Genomic DNA, 16,700 nt, shown 5'->3' on the forward strand with positions numbered 1-16,700 from the left:
AGTTCTGGCTTGTTGAGCATTTTGAAACTTATTAAAAATGTTAATCAAACTGGATATCAAACTGCCTCGTTCCGAGATGAGTTTGGAAAAGAAACCTTCGGTATAGTTAAGAATGCATTCTATGAAGTCAATGACAGACTGTGCAACATTAAAATCACAAACACATTTACAATGACATACGAGAGAATGGAGGGATGCAGAGATAAAGAGACTTACTTGTTGTGAAAACAGACAGAAGAACTGGTATAAAAACTGGGGCGTGATAAAACACACATTCTAGAAAAGACAGAGTGAAGGAACGAAACATTAAAAACATTGCAGAGGAAGGAGACATGGCCAAACAGTCTTGTTGAGCTCCTAAAGACTTACTCTGCTCAAGGAATGCAATCCAATGTTTTGAAAAGTGCTATATACCATTATTTAAATTAAGCATTTTTCAAAACACTGGATTTATCATAACTTTTCATAAAAGCATGTGCAGATAAAGTTCAGTTATTTACCTTGTAGAAAAAGTACTGTACAAGGGTAGCTATTCGAATGTAGTAGAAGTGACCGTGGACCAGCAGAAGTTTAGCCAGGAACTTAAACCTGGCAATTGCATAGTCACTGTTTCTCACGGCCTGACGACCCTCTTTCCCCATGATACCTGGAGACGCATGCACACACACATATATTGGAGGACACACTGCAGAATACAGTTCAAGACTTAGAGACCATATTGTGTGTGTGCGTGTGTGTGTGTGTGGTGAGTGTTTACCTATGCCCACATGAGCTTCCTGTATCATACTGACATCATTGGCTCCATCCCCAATAGCTAGAGTGATGGGTTTCTCTGGGGAGGTTTTTAAAAGGCGCACCACCTGGACAGAACAAAGTAACATTGACATCTGGACATGAAGGTAATGTATTTGTGTGTGTGTGTGTGTTTATGGCAGAGGACTGGTACCTTAGCTTTCTGCAGCGGGGCCATGCGGCAGCACAGCACAGCTGAACAGTTTTTACACACTTCCATAAAGAGCTTCTCGTGTTCCCTCAACGCTAACGACAGACTGGCCCCGTCCACGACTAACCCGTGCTGTATGACGTGGTCCTCCTTTATCCTGGAAAGAAATGGAGAAAGAGAGAGTCACAAGAGAACAGAATATGAGAGGAGGAGATGGATAAGGAGAGGAACGGAGAGAACCACTAGCAACTACTACAATCTAATACCATATTAATTTTACTGTAGGTTCACTGACCAACACATTATCTTGTTACATTGATGTTTTGTTTAATATGCAAAGTTGTTGATGCAAAGTAAGTATGTTGTAGGACCCAAAGATGGAATTTAAATATTTAGGTTCAGTTTCAGAGCGAGACTATATTGGAAACCAGTATACAAAACAAACACCACTTAAATCACTGTAGCAATGGCTGCTCCTTCCTGTCCGAGGACTTTTTCAAAGTATCCAAAGCAAATCAGCCTGTTCGGATTTGTATGCTGCTTTTTATGAAACTACAGTATTTTCAGCCTGCCTTGATCTTAATTTTCTCACAGAAACTTTTCCATTTCCACAAACTGGCCTTTAGAAAACTGGACAGTATAACTAAGTTTTTTGTAAATCATAAAAACATGAGAACAAGTTGAGATCCAGACAGTTTTACACTGATGCAGACAGTAACAACGGGATTTTCAATCAAATAAATGGCATCCAATTGAGACCAAACTCTTAATCTAATAGTGAAAGAGCTCCATTGTTATCAGAATACAAGGCTTCAAGATGTATTTTAAGATACACTGTGTATATTCAAAAGTCAAAAGTGTAATCACAAACACACTCACCTCCTGTCCAGCCTGCGGAGCTGCTCAGCACACTCGTTATCAGATCGTTGTTGCAGAAGCTCCAGGATGTTCATGGTTCTGTGGAAGTGGCCACAGGACAGGCTGACGCTGACCGCCGTCTCGTGTTTATCCCCCGTCAGCACCCATACTTTGATCCCTGCCAGCCGCAGAGCCTCAATGGTCTCCTGGACTTTGTCTTGGAGTCTGAGGGACACAAGAGAGGGAAGGAATATAAATCTTGTACCGTGCTGTATATGCAAAGCTTCCAGTGATCCAAATATATATATATATATAATTACGTTAATTCAATCCCCAGGTAACATATACCTAAAGAAAATCTTGTTTTAGACTTTGTCGTGGGTGAGGTGATGAGGGTAGCTGTCATTTAAACCTGGTGTTTTGTAGCTGTGGTTGAAATGTGGTCAAGTCACGGAGGCTTGCTAGTAAACTACAGTATCCATAATTCAATACAACTATTCGGACATTGGCAAACACCCTACATTTCTTAAAGCTCCTTTTATCGGACAGGTACAGTCTGAAAGTATGGACAAACCTACTTCAAAAGAAATCTCATGCATTATGGTTAGATAAATAGGTAGTCATAGTTTGAACAGACTTCAACACATCAAACTAAAGGCTCCATGGTTGCATGTTATCCATGTCTGATGAGAGGAGGAGGGTGAAAACTGGCTCTGAATTTTTTTTTTTAAAGAATAGACTCAAAACAGAGAGAAATTTAGGTCTCATCTTCCATAATACAGGATATGCTTTGATTGTGACCATGTGTGCCTGAGGAGGAATTCATTCCAGATATAGAAACAGAGCAGTAGAAAGAAGAGAGAAAGAGAGAGATAAACGGAGAGATGGAAGGGAGAGGCTTATGTGAGGAGCAGATGGTGAGCGGATGCAAAAGCATATCAACATTCATTTCCAGAGAAGCTCAGTGAGGTGACGTCTCTTTCTCCCCGCTGACTATACATCGTTCGTTTGCTGAAGATTCTCCCGCGCACTGTGTTAATAAGTCTGTTTCCGGCCATGCGTTTCTTATTGTTTTATAATACCCCAGTTTTTCTCTGATGTCAAAATATTTTTAATTCAAATAATTTTACTGGTTATTTCCTGTATTATAATAATCTCCAGTTTAGTTATCTATTATTTTTCTCCTCTAGCTCCCAGCAACTCCCATCTTTATAGAGTGCTGCAGGAATGAGTCCTAAAATTGGGAAACGAGTTAGCATTTTAGCACTTCCGGTTCCCTCGTCTGGAAGTCAGTGTTTTTTCTTTTAATGGGTTTTAGTTAGATGCCTGAAGAGGTTTGTGGTTAACACAGGCTTAAGAGATTTTAACATTTTGTGCTATGATATAAAATACGTCAATAAATACCCTACTTGTGAACTTTGAAGCCTGTATGTGTCTTCAAAAAGGTTGTTGCTAACAAGTGGCTGAATGAGACTACTAACCGCCATCACGCCGAACACTAGTCCGCCTTTAGCTTAGTGGTGGTGACATGGAGTCATGTGACCGTGGTGCAGTTCGTTTATAGCCTACAACGTTAGCTTTTTACTTCTGGCGATTGCATTCACACTTCAAGAATCATAAAAGTGGTGTTCATTTGTGGAGATTATCTTGCTGAACAAAACGTACAAGTATTATAAATGTTTGTTTGCCACAGAGTTTATTTACTGCAATAATCCAAAATCATATGGAAAAATCCCATTGGCTTTTTGTCGAGGGAACCCGTGGCGATTCCAACTTCTGGGTTGGCCAACAAAAATACATCATCCCGGCACCACTCTATTGAGTGTATGGTCAAAAAGCAGATTTTCTAGTAACAGAACCATTCACAAGACTAAGAGTCTACAGCCATACTGGTGGCTCTGTGAGGCTTCACCTACAGTACAGTAAGCACAGCGGTGCTTTAAACTAAATACTAAAATCAGAATGCTAACATGCTCGCAACGACAATGAAAACATGCCGTTTAGCAGTTATGTTTCCCCCAGTTTAGCATGTCAGCATGCTAACTTTTGCTAATTAGCCCTAAACACAAAGTGTAGCTGAGGCCAATGACAATGTAATTGTTTTACATTTTTGAACTGAAAATGGCACTAGATGAATAGTTGGGAGCTCACCAACGTCAATTAGGCCTCTGGGGACCATGAATGTCTACCAAATTCATGACTATCCATCCAATAGTTGTTGAGGTATTTCAGTCTGGACGAAAATGGAGGACTGACCAACCGTCCGACCGACATTGCCATCCATACAGCCATGCTGCTAGCGTGGCTTTAAATGCACAGGAGGAACTAAAACGTCAGTCTAGAGCCGCATTACATAAGATTGTTGTTAAAGCTAACCATGCGGAAATAAAACATATGTTAAATCCAAACAGTAACTATATGTTATTTACTCACTGCCAGCGGCAACACATGATTAAACATGCGTTCATGTTGACATTATGATGCTGTATGTTGGATATCATTGTAATTGGGCAGTTGAAGTGACTTTAGATGATGGTTAATCCCTTATACCATTCAGTGGCTTTAATTTAAAGCCAATCGCCATAATTACTCAAAAGCCTGCAACTCTTGATTCAGAGTCAACTACTTCCTGTGTATCCAAACTATCCATCACTTAGTATACAGTATATACGCAACTATATTAGAGGCGAGCAAAGAGAGTAACCTAAGCACATCCAAAACTACATTGTGCTACTGCTTTCTGTTTGGAATGTACTGATAAAATGTATGATTTCTCCTTGATGTGAAAGATGTCATATGCGTAAGGGGATGAAAACTGTTTTTCAGGAGGGACAACACCAACATATTCAAATTAAATTGTTAGTCTCCATACTTGTCCTCAACCCCCGTTGCTCCCAGCACATTCAGTTCTCTCTCGATGAAACTGAAGGCCTCCTGCAGTCTCTCCTCCCTCTGCTGCAGCGCGGTGCGGGCGGCGTTCAGATGCCTGTCCACCTCAATGTATTCCTCTGGGCTGAAGTGGCGACACGCTACAACCAAGGTCCGCAATCCTTTCTGCAGTGGGAGGAGGAGGGTGGGTGATGGGTAGAGAAAAAAACAGGACACACGAGTCAGAATAAAGAAAAATAAATGAAAAGTGAAAGGACAAGTTTGTGTAGAGAGGAAAACGTGAGTAAGTTCAAGAAGATGAGGTTAGGAGAAGAAGAGAAGGAAAGCGAGACGAACGGAAGCACAGCGAGAAAGAACAGAAAAACAAATTATCAAAGCTCGGCTTTAAATCACAGGACCAGCCTGAGGGGTAGACGACCACAAATCAACCCAGTCCAGAGCACCGACTCCTGGGTACTGACGTCCAATGACATGATGTGGGGGCCGGATATGTGTGTGTGTTTGTGTATGTGGCTGTTGTGATGAAGAATTTACAGTCTAATGGGAACACAGAGCAACAGAGCCAAAAGTAATCACTTCAAAGCCGGGCGGGGAAATGCCAGGCCTACGCACACAGAGACACACAATTCTGAACATATGCATCAAGAGGCATTTCAGAGTTAGATATTTGAAGGTTTCATTATAAGACTGTGGATTTTTTCTGTGAAGAAATTCTTTGACGTGGCAAATGTGGTATATTTAGTTTATTCAAGGTGTCTCAAAGTTCTGCTTGTCTACCCTCCTTTGTATGGGGAAAAGATCGATATTGATAGTCATATTAACTCAACAGACTCTCACAGATAGTTTGTGACTCACCCAAAATAAACATGTTTAATCTAAAAGAATATGATATGTATGTTGATCAAGTGTAGGGAACATATCAGCATAACTCTACCCACTGAATGGATGTGTAATATAGCAGTAATAGTGCAAGATGCTGGAGAACATATTGAGACAATCTACACAATTCAAACATTTTGTAGAAAAAAAAAAATTCTCACCAAGGCAAACTCGTCAACGTGCAGTCTCGTCTTTTCTATCTCGCCACTGGTAGTGAAAGGCAAAATGGCAGACTCTGCACCCTTGGTGAACAGCACTTGGCCTCCTTGAAAGCCAAGACAGCAAGAATAAAGCATATTAAGTAAATATACACATATACACCTTGTGAAAATACTATGACTACAATGAAAAACTGTACATTTGTGCATAATATCGACTCATGAAACACCTTAACATATTCATTTCCCTTCTCTCAAACCATTTTAATGCATTTTAAATTGCATTTATTTCTTGTTTTATTAGCTTTTATAATTAGCCGTTCACATTTTTGGATCTCCAGTCTTCTGTTTAAATATGATCAAGCTTTCATTGTTAGTTGCTGATGTAGGGATGGGAATAACCAAAGGCCCCACCATATGATAATATACGACACTTAAGTCATGATATGATGTTAATGTGATTTTAAACATTTTGCGATATGCCGAGTATTGCGATAAGATATATAGCGATATATTGCAATTTATTACCTTTTTTTCAGATACAGTTTTCACTCTGTTTAGTGTGAAAGTTTTCATTCACATACCCTGAGTTCAGAGGTAAGGGGCCCCTTCGAAAGGACAATGCGAGTTTTGCTCGACAAAATTTTGCATAACTTTGGAGTGTTATTTAGCGTTCTTCCCGACAAGCTAACATGGCATTGGTACCAAAGGATTCCTTAGGTTCTATAGTTTCATATGATACCAGTATCTTCACAGTAGCTTTAAGACTGAGCCCACTACAATGTCTGAATGACAGCCGGACCCGCCGTCGGATTTTTAAGAGGTTACAAGTTTATATCATAAAAGATCGATATTTGATGTCCATGCATTAATACAATACTGTCACGCAAAATATCGCGATACTATGCTGTTTCGATTTTTTCCCCCCACCCCTATGCTGCGGTCAATATTTTGTCAATAATGCCAAAAAAAATACAGTGTAGTTTGAGGTGTAGTTACCTGAAGGAGTCTGCAATATGACGCTCATCCTCCTGCGGTTGGCATCAAACTCTAACACATGGAGCAGTTTGTATCTGAGAGAGGAAAGAGAGGCACTCGTGTTAATCTCACTATGAACTCACAAAACATACGTGAAAATGTATTTTTCACAGGTAGCTTTCACAATTATTTTTCCTTTTTGCAGTCTAGATGCCATGTTTTTATTGCATGGGTATTTGTCGTTTAAGAGATTCACAGGGTTAGACGTACTTCTCTGACTTGCCAAATGTTTTGATCACCATGGTATCTTCGTGGCAGCGAGTGAAGGCCACTCCGATCCTGAGGAAAAAAAAAAACAGAGGGCAGTTAAAGCTAGAATTCTTTGCAGAATGGACATTTTGACCTTTAATTTACTGCTACTACTTTAAAAGATAAAAATGTAACTCTTAGCCATAGCATTCCCCTTAGCTTATTCAGGGCCCTATTCTAACCACAAGTGCAAAGTGGGCACACGGACTGTGCGGCCGTCTCCAAGCGCCCCTGCTATTTTGGTTCATGCATGTGCAGCAGCGCAAGGTGCAAAAGGTCTGGGTCAGAGGGTACACTCAACCAGCCACATCACTAGTCTCATCGCTCTGAAACAGCTGAGCCAATCACAGTGAAGCATGACAAAAAACAACAGCCCGACAACTGGAAAGATGCTGTCTGGATGGCGCCGAGTAACACGACATGAGCACACAGAACCACGAATCTGCCGCCAAAGGCTGTTGGTATGGGCTTTTATTTAATTTTTACAATGATGATAAAAACATGTAATAAAAAAATGTTGATGAAGCCATTTATATGATCGCATTAGTCCAACGCTATTTCAGTTTTAATTCTACTGTATTTCACGTTGTAAATGGTTACATCATACATCGTTATTTGACCAGTATAAATCCGCTGTGGACAACAGATACTGTGGAAATTACTCATATTATTTCACAGAAATGCAGACTGCTATACCTGTATTCCTGCTTTAATTACATTAAACATAATTCTTGGTGCTGATTTAAACACATCTACTATTTGGAGAGTGATCAGTTCAAATGGTTTACTTATATTTAAGCATTGTTATATAATTGCTGCGTATTTGCTCCAAGCATTTACTTTGCGTCTGTTGATAGATTGGTGGTGAAGTGAAACCCATGTGTTTCTGAGATGCCTATTATCAGCGCTCTCTAAGACCCAGTTTCCACCAAAATACCATCAACTTGCTTTACACTGCCTCACTTTTTCTGTTTGCACCTCTCCTCCCACCTGTACAAGTAAAAAACGACTTTCAAGGTCAGGGAAATACCAAACGATGGGAACACAGCTTGTGCTGGCTCAAAATAGGGCCATCAATCATTCATTCATCCAGTTATTAATCTTTCTTGGGGTCATGAAGGGATGGTGCTTACAGTTTATGGCATATGTTTATACTGAGGGAAAAAGGTGGGACGTCCTAAAGAAATGCAGGCGGACAAATAGATGATCAAGACTCCAAACAAGGTGAGAACATTGTTGTTGTGAAGTGACTAAATACTTGAGCCACTTTATCAAACCGAGCTAATCACACCAGAATACAGTGCCAAGATGTGTGATCCCTATATGTTTTGTGTAATCTGACCAATGGTGTCACATTTCAGATGAATTTTGTTGTAACATTAACTGAGTGTTTTATTTACGAGGGATTACTGAGGTTATGCTTCCAACTGTGTCTCCTTTCGGTTTAAATTAACACAGATAGACTGTCTGTCTGGCTCAATGGAGCATGAAGTCACCGGGTCATGGGTGCAGCCCCTCTACTGCCCGACATAATTCAATTTGATGGTATAAAACTACTGCACATCAGGATCACTGACTCCATGCATCATGAATCCTGAAAGATTTGAAAAACAATATAGTCTAACAATTTAGATGGCTGCTACACAGCCACATGTCCTAATCATACATTTCTTCTTTGTTTTCTTGTAGAACTGGACGAGTGTTGTAGCTTACCCCTTTATCAAACTGGTATAGACCATTTCACAGTTGTAAACATAAACATTACAAATGTGTCCCAGTTTATTTCCTGCTGCGATGTATGTGAATGGCAGAAGCTCACAGAAAGTGAACATGGACCCAAGCTGTTACCTAGTAATGCAATTTCCGTTGAAACGGTCTATAGTACAACCTGGTCACTTTCTGTTAATGCTTTTTCCCCTTTTGAGCCATTTTCCACACTTGAGGGGTTTCTTCCACTCCCTGGACATTAAATTGTTGCCTGCTCTATATTTCTGTGACAATAAAATGAACAAGGGAGTAACTGCCACTTTCTATTTGGCCTTCAGTCCAACCTCCATGTCCTCCAAGGGTTTCAATGTCCCTTAGCAGCTGAGCTGACACAGTCAGAACAGGTAATACAGTAAGTATAATCTAACATCATGTCAACAGCCAGGATTCATATCAGTGCAATGGTCAATAAACGGCGGATATATTATGAGCAGTGCTTTTTGGCTTAACTAAAGCCCAAACTCTACTCTTGAACCTAAACAGACTCTAGTTTTGTTTCCTTGCATCATTGGAAACACAATGAAGTAAAGACTGGAACTGGAACTAATAATCACAACACCCATTCAATCTGGTGAAACCACAAGTTCCTCTGGAAGTACTGTATAATGCCACATGATGATGGGGGCAAAACACTACTTTCCATATTTCCTTCTCTAACCCTCAACATTCACTGACTACTGTATTTCTAAGTTCAATTCAGATTCCAGCTGTTGACTTCGTCAAGCTACAGGTTGTGTGCCCAACTTTGCTTTCAGTCATAGAAATAACAGGAACTGTCACTGCTCAGGTCCCTAAATCTCCCACATGTCAAAACAATCTGTGCCACCCATACAAAGTAGTGCACTCACAATCCAGGTTTGACAATCAGCTGTGGCCAAACTACAGTACACAATGCCAACCAAAGGATAAAGCTCCTGCTAAATTTCTGTGTTTTTAATTTGTCATAGAGCACAACTGCAAGCGTCAAATGGGTTTTATTGATGGTTGGTGGAAAACAGTAGGGAAAAAGGCTGAAGCACAAATCAGCTCGCTTAGCTGGTTCCTCAACCTATGCAGTAAATTTACAGAAGATAATCTCTTTAAGCAGCTCTAATGTAACCTTACCTTTTTGTTGCCTCTACTAAAGCTTTCTCGTCCGGTGAAGAGGCGTAGTATTCCATTCCATTGGAAGAGAAACCGTTTACATGGGAGAACGGGTCTCCTCCCCCAACCAGGCAGTCTGGCTGGTCGTAGCTGATCTGAACCGTGTGACACAACGACACCGCCTTGAGAAATAACAATTCCTCACCAGTCTGGATGGAGAGAGAACAGGGAGGGATGAGAGAGGAAGAAACACCACCAATTCTTATTCTATACAGTGACACACAGTATGTCATTGTAAACATAAGTGAGGTGTGATTCAGGGTCAGAAGATTCATCCAAAATCAAATACTATGCACTACATACCCAATATACGGTATGTACTATCGTTCAACATACTTTCATGTGAATAAACAGTAGTATGTATCTTTTGGGACGCACTGAGCAGTAATTTACGTCGTCACTTCCTGAGACCCCTCCTTGGCGGTTGGAGATGTGTAACCATGGTAACCCATGCCAACCTCATGTGACCAAAAACGACCTTTGTGTTGCATACTGTAATATTTCACTAGAAATAGTATGCAATTCACATACTGTTGGTTACATTCTAAGGTTTCAGACATAATAAAAAATCTCACATACTGTTTTAGTGTACTAAATAGCATGTTAGTATGGAATTTTGAACGCAACCACAGAGTCAGGCTTGACTTAAACATTGCTTTACTAACTTTGTAAAATAAAATGTAACAAATAGATATAAATTTGCTTAATTGTTATTTGTTATAAAAATAATAAATCGTACACCAACAACTTGGTAAAAAAATCTTAAATTTAACAGGAATTATAATTCAAGAGTAAGCCTATTTAATGAAGCAACAAATTGGTCAAAACTTAAAGAGAAATTCAAATTCCAGTATGAAATATATATAGTATATGACCATAGAACTAAATTGAATAGATCGGCCCCATTGTCACCGATAGCCGATCCAGCTATTTGAGTCAGTATCGGCCCGATATCCGATCTGATATCGGTGCATCCCTAGTAACAAACCCGTTCTCATCCATTCAATACGGCCGCTTTGTATCTGACAAAGCTAAGGGGGAACTTGTGCCTCAGTATCAGACGCTGAGGGGTGTGCCAAAACGGCTTTAGTTGATGACCTGAATGGGCTGCAAACCCTGCGGGCTGTTATTGGATGGGAGTTGGATGGTGCCACTTTGCAGATGCCCAGAAGAGTCCCGAGCACAGCAAAATAAGAAGAAAAGAGAAAATACAGGCAGAGGGTAGGGCCTCTGCAGATACAGACACCACCATACACTTCAAGTGGGTCATAAGTGACGATTGAGAGGGATTATTTTTGTATCAGTCTATACATTATTTTACAGGAAATTCTTGCATATTATACCTTTACATCATATGCTATGGTTGTGCTTGTTGGGTGGCAGAAGTGAGAACAGTGTATATGTACAGTACATGTATGTGTCTTCCAAAATAAAATGAATGTGATCTACCAGTTGAGGCGTAGAACCATCTGGTGAATCGTCAGTCATTCCCTCTGGTACCAGTTTGCCGTTAACTTCCCGGTACTTGGTTCCATTAATTGAACACTCACGGAACTCCATCTCGTTTTCCGTTAGCGTGCCCGTCTTATCTGTAAACACATACTCCACCTGGGAAACAAAAACACACAGGTGTAGGTATTGATAATGTACTTAAATACAAACACTTGAATTATGAATGAATTATGTCTGTTTTAAGGTTCTTACCATATCAAAATACAATGCAATACAATGTACATTATATTAAACATACTACGTAATATCTGACTGGCAATGTGTATGTGAGTGTATGTATATGTATCTTTATTCCCATGCTATATGTATGTGTTCCTGCACTTCTATTCGTTACCTGTCCCAGCTCCTCATTGAGGTCAGAGGTGTTGACCTGAGCTTTCTGGTCGCTCTCCTCGTGGTAGAGGTCTAAATCCCAGCCAATGAAAAAAGAGCCCAGGAACTTCTGCATCTCCACAGTAACGTAGAGCGAGATGGGGATGATGAAGTTATAGAGGACCAGAAATGCCAAGAAGTCTGAGATGAACTTCAAGATCTAAAGAAGGATGAGGGTAAATTGTATTAGAATGACACACAAGAGGAGAGCAACGCAATGAGGATAAAAGTGAGCAGTGAAACAAGGTAGGAAGATAAATCAATGTCAACTAAACTTTAGGGTAACAAATGTAAGCAGTTTGAATTGTTGTTGGGAGGATGATGGGTGACGGACAGTGCTAACCACATCAGTGAGCAGAAGGCTAAACTATTAGCAACATTTTCTCTCCATCTCTGAAACACTTCACCGATATTGTCAGACTTTTTTTGATTAGTCATTCTTCCTTTTTTGGGTTGATTTGCAGTCTAAGCAGCTGTTGCCAATGTCAGAATAGCACCTTTTACAGCAAGATATTCCGCTGTTGAATCAGGCTTTCAACGAAGAGACGTGCTTTTGTATTTCTAGAACAGCCAATAGGAATGCTCTCTCTCTGAAAATACCTGTGATTCGTCAAAGTCTCTCATCATGGGCTACATTTTCTAAAGTCTGAAAACAGCCGAGAGGAGGTGCAGAAGTATAGTTTTCTCTCAAAACACTTGAATTACAATATGCTGAAAGGTTGATATGGAATTTTTGACCAATGACACCAAAAATATACTGCCTACTCCAGCTTTAACAAATCTAAGCCACACAATAACGGTCTGATCAGTGATCCTTCTAAATCAAAGCAGGCAGGGTAATTCATTCCCATTACGGAGTTAATTACTTTATGTGACAGGAAAGGAGAGTGAGAGGACCACGGTGAGACAGTATCAGCAGCTATAGAAAAGCCAGGTTTATGACATGTTAGACCAGGAATTCAGCTCTGCCTAACTTACTAAACAAAATTAGAGACCATCTTGAGATGTGCTAACACCAGCTGCAATGCCAAATTGGACAAGGGATTTATAGTGGCGCCCTTGTTCTGACCACACCCATTTTCAACCTCGACTTTCATTTTGATCTCAACTACACACCTGTATGGTTTTGCGACTGCATCTTACACGGTTGTGACGCTATCGTGTTGACAAAATCTGTCCACAGACATATAAACACCTGGCAAAGTACCACCTTTATGGCAGTTCCGGCTACAGTAGGTGTCTCCAGGACAACATTTTGCCATGATGACACGCACACACAGACTCACAAGGTGAAAACAATACCAGCCACACGCTGCTATGGCTGCTAATAAAGAAATCAAACTAACAAAATTTGCATGTTTCTGATCTCTAGGAGCCGGCAGGACACACAACAAAAAATACTGTAGCTGTGATGGAATAATGTTAAGTATTTTTTGGGGGTTGTTATCCTTTTTGGTTTTGGTTATTGAAATCTTTAGGCCTGAGACTGTTCAAGGGACCAATAGATTCCCTGGTGAGAGGAGATAGCTGAAGCACCTGTTATACTAACTGTGAAAACACAGCAAGGGAATTTGTTGCTGGTATTCTTCTCTCTGTCTCCAGGGGGAAGGGAAGTGAGTGTACTGGACTGTGATTTTTTTCCCCTCTCTGTCTCAATAGAGGCTGATGTTCTCTCTGACTGATTAGTGTTGGCAGGTTGGCTGATAGGCCGACAGACTGGCCCCATGAAAAGCACTTCCTCTCTTAAGCCTTGTCACAAAATCTAGAGACACTAAAACTGCCCTACCAGCACCCTTTTAGGGCTGTGTGTGTGTGTATGTGTGCTCATGTGGATTCAAGCATGGGCTAATCTTTATACCTTCACCAACTCTCTCTATTAACTTATATTGGCAATAGAGAGAAAAAACCCATTAGTATTTGGCGTAGAGACTAAAGTGGAGAAAAAAGAAAGAGACAGAAGTGGAATTTCGACTAAAATCTCACTTCATCTTATCTCTGGGCCTGATAGCCTGCGCTGCTTACAAAAGGAAAATCAATAAGAGTGCATTCTTCTGATGCTTAATGCGAAGAAGACTTACCGGACTGCTGTTTCTCTCCTGTTCAGTCTTTTGGTTGTAGAAAGGCTCGTCCCATTTGTTTTCAGCCTGCCAGGCATACTTCAAGATGGTGCTGAGGACGGCCTCAAACAGCAAGATGCCCAGGTAGATGAGTAGGAAGGTATTCATGGACCTGACACGGGAAGATAGTTTAATGTTGAATTAACCACATCCTAAAACAGCTATATTTTGCTTACTCTGGGAGACAACAGAAAGTGCTTACTTCTCTACTGCAGAGCGTTTCTGGGACTTGCACTTATAGTTGAGGGCCATCTTGGACTCCATCCCTGTGTAAACTGCCACACCTGCAACAGCACAGTTGGTTATAGTGTTATACCTTATTATAATGGGATATTAGACCATTAGACTACTGAACGACTTGTGCACAAAGTCATGAGAACATAAGACACCAAAATTATCCATGTGTCCATGATAGATCATTGTTCTCCAAGCCAAACTATGCCCTACCCATAATGTCAACTGAGGTTGGTTTGTTTGTGTAACAGCTGGGTCGTGGCTGCGTCGTGCTTTCAATATCTACTGGAGGCATTTCAACCTGTTCTCGAGCAGCTACATTTTGTCCTTCTCTCTCAATTCAGCTGGAAACTTCCCACTGAACGAAATAATTTATCCCCCTAGCTGCTTCCCTCTCAGGTGGAGGTTTTTCCTTTTGATTCTTACTGTATTGACTCACCAAAAATCTCTTTGGTATTTTTCAACCTGGCTCCTCGCAGCAGCAAACTCTCTGGACCCAGCGGTCTGACATAAAAGCAAACAAAAACAACATAAATACAGGGAAAGACGGATGTGGCTATATGATTTTGGCAAAAACAAGACACAGTAGGACCTTGATATAAACTCAAAATACTCAACAACAGTCTATGAGGCCCCTAAATCTTATGTGTATGCAATTAATCATTTTCATTTTGCACACATTTATCAGCCCACTGCTGATTACATACCTGAGACAGCTTTATCTCTTTAGACCAGTGGTTAGTAATTTTGCATTACATTTTTTAACCCTCTGCTAAAAAACCTCTTATTGGATGCCCATCTTATTGGTGATGGCTGTTTAGCAGTCTTTAGCTTGTCTTGCACACATAAATATGGTCTCACCTGACTATCTCCTCTTCGTGCTGAGTCACCGTAATGCGACCGACAAACCTGGAAAACACCAACGGCATTTTAGTTGAGTGGTGTGAGAGAGACAGTAAAGTTCACATGCACACTGGAAACCAGGCTAGTGGAAGAAATCATGGAAATGCAGGAAATCTGAGAAAGGCTTTTACATGCACGTCAATAACGTGATTACTGTAAAAGCTATGTTTATATGCAGCTGGTCAATAATCCTATTTCTCCCCAATCCTCTGACATATTTCAAATGTATTAGATTGATGCCTCTGCAGTCTGTACAGGTTTTCTTTAGAGTACTTGGACTAACAGAGCACTTAGAGAATAGGCTCTAGTGTGAAGAGCTTCTCTTTAACTGTGAGAATGTGTCTAAATGTTAACAAAAAACCTACTGTTCAGCAGGGGAAACTGATATATATACAGTAGACCTGTCAATTTCAGCTTCAGTTGGAAGCATTATAACAAGTACAGATCTTCCCTTTCATCCTGCTGTACTGCCACCACAGCGATACTTTCCCTATCTGAAGTGTCTGTTACGCACATGCACACAACTAGAAACTCCATAAGAAACCTAGTAAAGTGTATACAATCAGGTTCCTCCAGCAGCATACTAATGAGGTTTATCTTAATCCCTTAACCGGATTAAGGAAACCATTACTATGAGGTGGAAGAAATGAGATTACAGCATAAAGCTGACAATAGTTGGGTTAGTTGAGCGCATTTAAACGCAGCGAGTGTTAAGAGAGAGAGTAAGTGACCAAGAGATGGGGGGAAGGGAGAAAACTGCCACCGAAACAAGCTGCCTGATCTAAAAATAAACTGATCGATCCAAAAGTAGCCAGCTGAGACAGACAAGAGGAAGAGGGGTTGTTGAAGAGGTGATGAAGCCATCTCACCCCATCATCCATTTAATAACACATCTCCGACAGAGCATTTCTATTACGTATTAATCATATGGCTATTAAAGTGGGATCTGGGGAGTTCCAGGGGTCTTCAGGGAAGAATCATCTATACTTACAGTGTTACAGTTATACAATTAAAAAGAAAAAGGTTGACTAAAAATAATAAATGATAAACATGAAATGAAGATTTGAAAGGCAGAATCTTTCATTTCATATTCATTTCTAATGTTCTAATATGTGTTTAACAGGGACTTCACGCTTTTTGCGTCCCCATCCCGAAGGTGTGTTTACACTAGAGCTGGACCCAAATATTCAACTATTCGGATATTTGTTCATTGATTACTACTGAAGCTCTGGAGCCCAAGAAAAGGATATTCAGGACAGCCCTAGTGTACACACAGGTGCAGATTACCTGTACAGGTCAGCTTCCGGTTGTTGACACTCCACCACAGCCTGCAGAGCCTCCAGCTGGGACACCGACTGACACACTGCTGTCTCCGCCACAGAGAAGTGAGTCTACAAACATACGAAACACACAAATATAGTTAAATACTGATGAAGAGGAGCATTGTTTAAAATTGGGCAAAGGTTTTCAAACAAAAGACGGTGTGAACAAATAGATCTAAAGTTAGAACAAAAAACTTTGTATTTATAAAACAACTGGTTCGGTCAGTTCCAGCTACACTGCAGGGAAGGAGGCTGCACCTTAACTGTTATCCTGGTGACCATACAAAGGAGGGAGAAAGTCAGACTACGGTGAATG

General features: G+C 40.6%; 1 protein-coding gene across 6 annotated transcripts in view; it reads right to left on the minus strand.

The window, feature by feature from the left end:
* The window catches only part of atp11b (ATPase phospholipid transporting 11B (putative)), a 59,509-nt gene that overhangs the window by 25,830 nt on the left and 16,979 nt on the right, over window positions 1–16,700 (minus strand). For all 6 annotated transcript variants that reach the window (XR_005206979.1, XR_005206980.1, XM_037770158.1 and 3 more), the window contains exons 7-23: window positions 16,350–16,453; window positions 15,021–15,068; window positions 14,599–14,663; window positions 14,128–14,209; window positions 13,887–14,037; window positions 11,771–11,968; window positions 11,374–11,532; window positions 9,886–10,073; window positions 6,976–7,044; window positions 6,727–6,800; window positions 5,731–5,834; window positions 4,674–4,855; window positions 1,823–2,026; window positions 947–1,100; window positions 758–860; window positions 501–646; window positions 217–276 (exon numbers count right to left, since the gene is read on the minus strand). Coding sequence is in view for 4 of the 6 variants with exons in the window: in XM_037770158.1 (XP_037626086.1) it covers window positions 217–276; window positions 501–646; window positions 758–860; window positions 947–1,100; window positions 1,823–2,026; window positions 4,674–4,855; window positions 5,731–5,834; window positions 6,727–6,800; window positions 6,976–7,044; window positions 9,886–10,073; window positions 11,374–11,532; window positions 11,771–11,968; window positions 13,887–14,037; window positions 14,128–14,209; window positions 14,599–14,663; window positions 15,021–15,068; window positions 16,350–16,453 (2,091 nt within the window). In the remaining 2 variants the exon portion in view is untranslated. The remainder of the gene's footprint in view (window positions 1–216; window positions 277–500; window positions 647–757; window positions 861–946; window positions 1,101–1,822; window positions 2,027–4,673; window positions 4,856–5,730; window positions 5,835–6,726; window positions 6,801–6,975; window positions 7,045–9,885; window positions 10,074–11,373; window positions 11,533–11,770; window positions 11,969–13,886; window positions 14,038–14,127; window positions 14,210–14,598; window positions 14,664–15,020; window positions 15,069–16,349; window positions 16,454–16,700) is intronic.

This window comes from Sebastes umbrosus, chromosome 5, assembly GCF_015220745.1.
Source record: "Sebastes umbrosus isolate fSebUmb1 chromosome 5, fSebUmb1.pri, whole genome shotgun sequence".
Taxonomy (NCBI): Eukaryota; Metazoa; Chordata; class Actinopteri; order Perciformes; family Sebastidae; genus Sebastes; species Sebastes umbrosus.